The sequence below is a fragment of the Tachyglossus aculeatus genome, chromosome 21 (assembly GCF_015852505.1).
Source record: "Tachyglossus aculeatus isolate mTacAcu1 chromosome 21, mTacAcu1.pri, whole genome shotgun sequence".
In the NCBI taxonomy this organism is placed as follows: Eukaryota; Metazoa; Chordata; class Mammalia; order Monotremata; family Tachyglossidae; genus Tachyglossus; species Tachyglossus aculeatus.
This window is the reverse complement of record NC_052086.1, coordinates 83,445,673-83,455,451: the sequence shown is the minus strand read 5'-3', so window position 1 is coordinate 83,455,451 and position 9,779 is coordinate 83,445,673. Positions and strand designations below refer to the sequence as shown.

The window sequence follows — 9,779 nt, the reverse complement described above, 5'->3', positions numbered from 1 at the left end:
CCGGAGTAACCCCCACCCCTTCACGGATGGGCCAAACTGGAGACAAGGGTGAGATCTGTAGGAAGATAATTCCCAGAGAGTGAAGGCAATGAATCAGGAGCTTTATTGATGAGCAGGGTGAAGAAGCCCTGCAGGAATGTGGGTCTTCTCCCAGGCTAAGGAGGTGGATTCTGAGACTTGAGAATCAGGAATCTGGAGAGCCCTCTCTCCCCAGAGGGAGGTTACAGCAGGGAGGAGAGGATGACCGCTCTGAGTCTAGCCTGGGGTCCGGGCCGGTGTCTCCTCGGCGGGCAGCGGAACCCTCCTCGGTCCTCTCCTCCTCCACGCCCAGAAGCAAGACAGGAGCTTCCAGGATGGGGGAATGTGTCTGGGGGCCTCAGGACCAGCGGGGACCAGCTCTTTCCCCTTGAACATGACGTGGATGCAGTGCCTGGACGTCCGCCGGTACACCCCGAACGCGGTGCTCAGCTTCCCGTTCCGGCCGATGGTCAGCTTCACCGGGGCCTGGAAGGTGACCTCCTTCTTGAGCACCTGGACGGTCAGCTCCTTGCGGGGGGGGTGTGGTGACTGGGAGGGCCACCTGCACCTTGTTCTTGGTCGTGATGCTCTGGGTCTTCCCGACCTCCACAGTCACGTTCAGCGAGGTCTCCACCTTGACCGTGAACCGGGTGCCCACCTTGAGCTCCCCAGAGTCTTCGAAGTTGAAGGCATGTGTGGTGCAGACCTCCAGCTCTTCGCTGAAGGTGCTGGTGTATGTCTGTGCCACGTCAGTGAAGTTAGCTCCCACCAGGAGATTCACGACCTGACTCCTTTCCCTCTCCATCTTCTTCTTCTCCCAAAGGATCTCGGCAGTGATCACAGGCCGGCCGGGCCTCAGGGGCCTCACGCACTGGAGCCACGGCTTCCAGAACAGCGTCGAGGCGTAGTCGGGGCACTTCTCCTACACGGGAGGGGGTGCCGGACACCTGTCTCGCTCCCGGGACACATAGTAGCCCCCTCCCCTCTCTCTCCTTGAAGCACAGGAGCCAGACGCCTCTCTGGATGGAGTGGCCGGACACCTTTCCGAAGTCCTTGTGGGAGATGTTGGCTTCCTTCTTGATGGGCGGCAGAGGCACAAGGAGTGCGGTGTCTTCATAGAGTGTGATCTGGGGGTCCTCCAAGTCTTCCCTCACCAGCTGGAGGGAGGAGATCTGATCGTCCAGGCCGACGCTGCTGTATTCCCCCTCCTCGAAAGCCAGGACGCTACCCCTGAAGGCCACGTGGTCGAATGCCAGCCAGGGCTGACCGACCACCTTCAGGGAGGAGATGGCTTTGTCGAAGTACACGTCCCGCAGGTCCGGGATGTCGTGGGTGAACTCTTCGCTGAGCCCCCGGAAGCCAGGCTGGTCGAACACGATGATCTTATTCATCCCAGAGTCCAGGGTTGGGATCGCGACGGGGGCAGGATGGGGGACCGGGGTCCGGGGGAGAGACCCTCTCGGTACAGGACGGGCTGCTGGAAGCGGAGAGTGTATCAGTCCCTCAAGTCAAGGTATTTATTGAGCGTTTACCCTGTGCCCTGGTCACTCTGCTAAGCGATTGGGAGAGTGTCATAAAACGGAGTTGGTAGATGGGTTCCCTGCCCACAAGGAGCTCACAGTCCAGAGGGGGAGACAGATACTAATCAATCGATTAATCAACACCATTTTTATGGTATTTATCATTGGCTATGTGCAGGACACTGTACTAAGCGCTGGGGTAGATTCAGACAGATTATTTAGGTTGGACCATCCTTTCCCATCTCTGTTGACGGCACTACCATCCTTCCCGTCTCACAAGCCCACAACCTTGGTGTCATCCTCGACTCCGCTCTCTCATTCACCCCTCACATCCAAGCCGTCACCAAAACCTGCCGGTCTCAGCTCCGCAACATTGCCAAGATCCGCCCTTTCCTCTCCATCCAAACCGCTACCCTGCTAATTCAAGCTCTCATCCTCTCCCGTCTGGACTACTGCACTAGCCTTCTCTCTGATCTCCCATCCTCGTGTCTCTCTCCACTTCAATCCATACTTCATGCTGCTGCCCGGATTATCTTTGTCCAGAAACGCTCTGGACATATTACTCCCCTCCTCAAAAACCTCCAATGGCTACCGATCAATCTGCGCATCAAGCAGAAACTCCTCACCCTGGGCTTCAAGGCTCTCCATCACCTCGCCCCCTCCTACCTCACCTCCCTTCTCTCCTTCTACTGCCCAGCCCGCACCCTCTGCTCCTCCACCACTAATCTCCTCACTGTACCTCGCTCTCGCCTGTCCCGCCATCGACCCCCGGCCCACGTCATCCCCCGGGCCTGGAATGCCCTCCCTCTGCCCATCCGCCAAGCTAGCTCTCTTCCTCCCTTCAAGGCCCTGCTGAGAGCTCACCTCCTCCAGGAGGCCTTCCCAGACTGAGCCCCTTCTTTCCTCTCCCCCTCGTCCCCCTCTCCATCCCCCCGTCTTACCTCCTTCCCTTCCCCACAGCACCTGTATATATGTATATATGGTTGTACATATTTATTACTCTATTTATTTATTTATTTATTTATTTATTTTACTTGTACATTTCTATCCTACTTATTTTATTTTGTTGGTATGTTTGGTTCTGTTCTCTGTCTCCCCCTTTTAGACTGTGAGCCCACTGTTGGGTAGGGACTGTCTCTATGTGATGCCAATTTGTACTTCCCAAGCGCTTAGTACAGTGCTCTGCACATAGTAAGCGCTCAATAAATACGATTGATTGATTGATTGATTGAGTGGACACAATCCATGTCCCACATGGGGCTCGGGGTCTTAATCCTCATTTTACAGATGAGATAACTGGAGCACAGAGAAGGGAAGTGACTTGCCCAAGGTCACACACCAGAGAAGTGGAGGAGCCAGGGTTAGACCCCAGGTCTTTCTGACTCCCAGGCAAGTGTTCTGTCCCCACGTGGGGCTCATAATCTAGTTTATCCACTAGGCCTTGGTGCTTGCAGTTTGATCCTTACCGCACAGCACTTATGTACAATCCTCTAGATTGTAAACTCGTTGCGAACAGAGAAGGTTTCTCTGTTGCACTGCACTCTCCCAACTGTTTAGTATAGTGTTATGCACAGTAATCATTCAACAAGTACCACTGACTGATTGATTAATGTGTCTCTCCCGCTCTGGACTCTACATTCGTTATGGGCAAGTAGCATGTCAGCTAATTCTGTTGTATTGTACTGTTCCTAGCGCTTAGTACAGTGTTATGCTCATAGTAAGTGCTCAATAAGTACAATTGACTAATTGATTAATGTCCTTAACCCCTTTTAGACTATTAGCTTATTGTGGGCGGGGAATGTGTCTCCCAGCTCTGTTGTATTGTATTCTCCCAAATTCTTAGTACAGTGCTCTGCACGCAGTAAGTGCACAATAAATACCATTGATTGATTGATTAATGTCAGTCTCCCCCTCTACACTGGACCTCATTGTGGGTAGGGAATGTGGCTCCCGACTCTATTGTACTGTACTTTCCCAAGGACCTAGGGCAGTTGCTTGGCACGCACTAAACACTCAATGAATAATATTGATTGATCGATGCAGAAATGACCAGACAGCATCAGTTACCATGGTGACCCATCCCACAGGGAAGATCAGCACCACTGAATTTAAGCCAATCCTTTTCAACAAAATGGCTGCCACAATTCAGAGAGGCAGAATGAAAAGGGGATCTTGTTTTTTTTCTGACTTCGGACTTGATTCCGAGTAATGCTACAAAGTTGAAGCAGTTCCAGTGAGATCATTTAATTTTCATTTCAACTTAATCCAAAGAGGAATTGACTCCTCTCATGAGAAATGAACTTCAAAACTCTACAAACGAGACCCTGGGAGAGTGATTAAAGATGGAAAGTACATCTTTGCCTCCAGAAAGTAGAAGCATTAATCCACATAGCAGCCCCCTCAGGTGCCTGAAGAGAGAGTTTTAACAAATCCTCAGCCCTAAACCCTAACTAGTATTTCCTGCTGGGTGGAAGAAGGGGAAGAATTCATAAAATGGGGGTTCCTATGCGTGGATCAAGCTATACTAAGCTAATCCTTGTCTAGTCGTCTCTAAATCTTTTTTTATTTTTACTCTAACGCTTATCAAGAGTGAGGCTGGGATCAAAGGTTTTGTGGCTCCTCCCCATATGGACACCGTCTCTCTGCTTTCCAATTTATGGCTAATTGTCAAAATGATTTGGGTTTTGGATCATTAGTGTCTTCTCTGCAGTCTCCAGTTCCTCATAGGCCTGCAGTGGGCAAAACAGGTAAAACCTTCTCAATTCCCGTGGCTGTGAAACCTACAAAGAAACCTCTATGCTGAGCCAACTCTGCCCTCTTCGGGAGAGGGAAAGTTCCAAGAATTTGCTGCCCTCGAGAGCAGACTTTCTTCTTTCTCTCTAATGCGCAGGAGAGCACGGTGAGCCAAAAGTTGGGATTCCACAGATTCGACGAACCGGTGGCCTTACGGGAATTTTTTAAAGGGTTTGTTAAGTACTTACTATGTGCCAAGCAGTGTACTAAGCGCTGGGTTAGGTACGAGGTTGGACACAATCCCTGTCCCACATGAGGCTCACATGTAAGCCCACGTGAGTACGTTAAGAAGAGGAAAGATGGGGGAGAAACGGGTTGTTGTAGCTGTTCCTTATAGTTGACCCCATTCTTGAAGGGTGGGGAGATGTTTTCTGATGAGTATGCTCCACTGATGAGTGCCGAGTAGAGCTTTGCACGGTGCTTGGCTTAATATAGACCACAATTATTAGTCTCATTATTGCTAGAAGACCAAGTCACAGGGCACATCAGGTATCGGGGGATTTTCCCAATCATCACAAATCCCAGCATAGTGGACCTATGGAGAACCTCCTACAGTCTTGAAAACAATCTCTGAAAGAGTGTTGACTTATATACCTCTCTATGTTCTATTATACTTCACTAGCTCACGGCATTATCTCGGGCTTTTTTTGTGATGTTCCGTCGATGGCATGACACTTTGATCCCATTAGACTGAAAACTCGGGGTGGGCAGGGAATATATGATATTGGTTAAGCGCTTACTATGTGCCAAGCACTCTTCTCTACCGTAAAGTCCGTTGCGTTGCTTTCTCCCGAGCGCTTTGCAACAGTGCTACTAATATCTGTGTCCCCCTTTAAGCTCGTTACGGGCACAGAAGGTGTCTGCTATATTGGTCTCTTGTCCCCTCCCAAGCGCTTAGTGCTCTGCACACAGTAAGCGCTCAATAAATACGATGGACTGACTGACTGAGGTTTGGGAGTTCTTGATGCCCCATCTGCCCAAGCATTAAATCCCATCTACAGGATCTAATTTCTCCTCGCTTGCGGTGCCCACGTTGTCTCCCCTTGCAATCCAATAGGGGTCAAGTCGGCAATGAGGAATCGAACCACCGTGACGGAATTCATCCTCCTGGGTCTGACCGATGACCCCTCCTTGAAGGTTTGCCTTTTCTCCTTTTTACTCCTTGCCTACCTGCTGAGCGTCACCGGCAATCTGACCATCATCACCCTGACCCTCCTGGTCCCCCACCTTCACACCCCCATGTATTTCTTCCTGCGTAATTTCTCCCTCCTGGAAGTCTCGTTCACTTCCATCTGCATTCCCAACTTGCTGGTGAGCATTTCCACAGGGGACAAAACCATCTCCTACGGTGGCTGTATGACCCAGACCTTCTTCTACATCCTCCTGGGGGCGTCGGAGTTCTTCCTTCTGGCCTGCATGTCCTTCGACCGTTACGTGGCCATCTGCAGACCACTACGCTACACGACCATCATGACCCCCAGGGTCTGCACTCTGCTCGTCCTCTGCTGCTATTTGGCAAGCTTCTTGGTCGTCATTCCAGGCATCACCTTTGGACCCCAGCTGGAGTTCTGCATCTCGAATGTCATCAACCACTTCACCTGCGACACCATCCCCTTGCTGAAGATCGCCTGCTCAGACACGCGAATCCCAGAGATGCTATCATTTTATGCTGCCATTGTCACGCTGCTGGTCACTTTGTCGCTGGTGATCCTGTCCTACGTATTTATCATTAAGACCATTCTGAGAATTCCCTCCACCCAGCAGAGGAAAAAGGCCTTTTCCACCTGTTCGTCCCACATGCTCGTCGTCTCTCTGTCCTACGGCAGTTGCATCTTCATGTATGTCAATCCTTCCATCAGGGAGTTGACGATGACCAAGACGGTGGCCGTTCTCAATACGTCTGTGGCTCCGATGCTCAATCCCTTCATTTACACGCTGAGGAACCAGCAAGTGAAACGAGCCTTCACATACCTGGCCCAGAAAGTCTGTTCGGTTCAGAAACCAGAGGCTTGATGGTCCTTTAGTGAAACCCTAAGGGACAAACCCAAAGAACTGATCCATCCATCCATCGATCCATTAATCGCTGGTATTCACTGAGCCCTTCCCGGGTGCGGAGCACTGCACTGAGGAGCTTGGTAGGCTACGTACAACAGAGCTGGTAGATACGCTCCCTGCCCACAGGGAAGTTACCGTTGAAAGGAGGAGATAGACTTTGAGATGGGTAAATACATTACGGATGTGTCCATAAGTGCTATGGGGCTGAGAGAGGGATGGATAAAGGGTGCAAATCCCAGGACAAGGGAGTGGGAGAAGAAGAAATGAAGACATAGTTAGGGAAGGCTTCATGGAAGGTCTCTCAACAATCGGTGTTACTTTGCACTGGGGCTTGCTGCATTCAGCATTTGGTCCTGTGCTCTGCACCTAGTAAGTACTCAATAAATACCACTTATTGATTGACTGATTGAATCAGAGCACTGTAGTAACAGCCTAGAAGAATATACCATAGTAAGTAGATAAAATACCTGCCATCATGAAGTTTACAATCAGCGGAGGGGAGAAGAGGCATGAAAATGAATTGCAGTTCAGGGAAGCACCAGCTTTGAGGATACTTGCATAAGTGCTGTGTGGGTGGATGGTAAATACCTAAGTTCTTACCGGACATCGATGACGCAGAGATGGGGGGGAATAGGTGGGGGAGATGAAGGATTCGCCAGGGAAGGCTTCCTGGTGGAAATACGATCTCAGTAGGATTTTGGAGAAGGGGACAGTAGCGGGTTGTTAGACTGTCCCTCCTAGTCTGTAAGATCGCTGCGAGCAGGGAACACGTCTACCAACTCTGCACAAAGTAAGCGCTCCATAAATAACATCAATCGATTGACTGATTTTGAGGGAAGAAGGAGGGGGCTCTAGGCAGTGGGGAGGGAGGGAGCAAGCGGGGGGCAACGGCGTGAGAAACGAGATCAAGGCACGGTAAGGTGCTAGAGGAGCAGTGCACGCAGGCTTGGTTGTAGTGGGAGAGGAGTGACCTGAAGAGAGTGGACTGAGCACCTACACATATGTTCGTGATTTGCCCTGTACTGTGCTCTACCACCGTGCTTCCTTATTCTCTTCTCTCCAGTCAACACATTATATATTTTATCTCCAAATTATATATCTTGTAGACTTTAATTATTTATTTATATTAACGCTTCTCTCTTCCTCCAAACTATCAGCTCACTGGGCGTAGGGAATGTGTCCGCCAACTCTGCCATGTTGTTCTCTGCCAAGCACTTAGTACAACGTTTTGCACACGGTAAGCACCCGATAATATGACTGATAAACTTCCCTGCGTTCGACACTCCCTTTTCCTCCTTCACATTCCCGATTTGCTCGTATCCACCCCATCTCTTAGCACAGTGCATGGCACATAGTAAGAGCTTAACGAATGCCATACTTATTATTATTAGAGACAAGCTCACGTGAGATCAAAACCCACAATCGGCTTTAAGGCTCTCTGTCATCTGGTCTAGCCTTACGGAGAAGCACTGTGGCCTGGTAGATAGAGCCTGCTAATCAGAGGATCGGGGTTTCGAATCCCGGCTCTGCCACTTGTCTGAGCATAATTACCCTAGCCTAGCACCGTTGAATGGATGTTCTCTCAATCTGTTTTTATTTATGTCTCCTTGAGCCCTGCGTGGGACAGAAATTGAGTCTGATTTCATTGCTCTTTATCTTCCCCGTCTCTTAGAACAGTGCCTGTCTCATAGTCAGCGCTAAGCAAATATCATAATTATTATTATTCGTTATGTTCTTACCATATCTTGGGTAGATAAAAAATTAATTTGTTTGGACACCATCCCTGTCCTGCAAGGAGCACACACTCTAAATAGAAAGGAGTATTGAGGCACAGAGTTCACTCTGCTGCCTGGATTATCTTTCTACAGAAACTCCCTGGGCATGTCACCCCCCCTACTCAAAAATCTCCAGTGGTTGCCCATCAAACTTCGCATAAAGCAAAAACTCCTCACTATTGGCTTCAAACCTTTCCATCCCCTTATCCCCTCCCACCTCACCTCCCTTCTCTCCTTCTACAGCTCAGCCCGCACACTCCACTTCTCTGCCACTAACCTTCTTACTGTGCCTCGTGAGAACGCCTCGTGCGTCGTGAGAATGTCCCGCCATCGACCCCTGGCCCACATCCTACCTCTGGCCTGGGAGGCCCTCCCTCCTCACATCCGCAAACTAGCTCTCTATCTCCCTTCAAAGCCCTACTGAGAGCTCACCTTCACCAAGAGGCCTTCCCAGACTGAGCCCCCCTTTTCCTCTGTTCCTCCTCTCCCCATCGTCCCTACTCCCCCCTCACTCTACCCCTTCCCCGCCCCACAGCACTTGTGCACATTTGTACGTATGTATTAGGGAAGCAGCGTGGCTGAGTGGAAAGAGCCTGGGCTTTGATGTCAGAGGTCATCGGTTCAAATCCCGGCTCTGCCACTTTTCAGCTGTGTGACTTTGGGCAAGTCACTTCACTTCTCTGTGCCTCAGTTACCTCCTCTGTAAAATGGGGATTAAGACTGTGAGCCCCACGTGGGATAACCTGATCACCTTGTAAATTCCCCAGCGCTTAGAACAGTGCTTTACACATAGGAAGGGCTTAATAAATGCCATTATTATTATTATTATTACTCTATTTTATTAATGATGTGTATATAGATATAATTCCATTTATCTATTTTGATGCTATCGATTTCTACTTGTTTCATTTTGTTATCTGTCTCCTTCTTCTAGACTGAGAGCCCGTTTTTGGTTAGGGATTGTTTCCATCTGTTGCCAAATTGTACTTTCCAAGTGCTTAGTACAATGCTCTGCACACAGTAAGCGCTCAATACGATTGAATGAATGAACCTGCCCAGGGTCACACAGCAAGCAACTGACAGAGCTGAGATGAAAACCCGAGTCCTTTGACTACCAGGCCCTTGCTCTTTCCATTCATTCATTCATTAAACCAATCAATCAATTGTATTTATTGAGCATTTACTGTGTGCAGAGCTCCGTACTAAACGCTTGAGAGAGTACGGCATAACAGTAAACAAACACGATCCCTTCCCACGATGAGCTTGCAGCCTAGAGACAATGAACTGACGCTAGGCCATGTTGCTTCTCATACTTGCATGCTTACTCCATGCGAAGGACTTTACTAAGCACAGTGTAAGCTCCTTGTGGGGAGCATATATATCCATTATTCTGTATACTTGCACAGCACTGCACAAAGCGAGAACTTGATAAATGCTAGTACAACAACTACCATGACTTGGGCTCCGTTTTTTTTTTCCTGTTTATTGTTTCTCCTTGGGCTCTATCCTTGCTGTGCCAGATTGTCTCAGGATAAGTCACTACTCCTGCACCTCAATTCCCTCCTCTGCCAAATGGGGATGCATTACCCGTTCTCCCTCCTTCATAGATTGAGCCCTA

General features: G+C 49.5%; 2 protein-coding genes across 2 annotated transcripts; one reads left to right on the top strand and one right to left on the bottom strand.

The window, feature by feature from the left end:
* Nucleotides 1-255: 255 nt before the first annotated feature.
* LOC119942175 (epidermal differentiation-specific protein-like) lies at nucleotides 256-1,409 on the bottom strand. The gene is made up of 3 exons (XM_038762822.1): nucleotides 1,032-1,409; nucleotides 581-940; nucleotides 256-546 (listed from the first exon to the last, which is right to left on the bottom strand). Exons 1-3 carry the CDS (start codon nucleotides 1,407-1,409, stop codon nucleotides 256-258), a joined length of 1,029 nt encoding a protein of 342 aa, XP_038618750.1.
* A 3,993-nt stretch (nucleotides 1,410-5,402) lies between these two features.
* LOC119942174 (olfactory receptor 6C76-like) lies at nucleotides 5,403-6,344 on the top strand. Its single transcript, XM_038762821.1, has one exon. The coding sequence runs from the start codon at nucleotides 5,403-5,405 to the stop codon at nucleotides 6,342-6,344; it is 942 nt and encodes a 313-aa protein (XP_038618749.1).
* The last annotated feature ends 3,435 nt before the right edge of the window (nucleotides 6,345-9,779 follow it).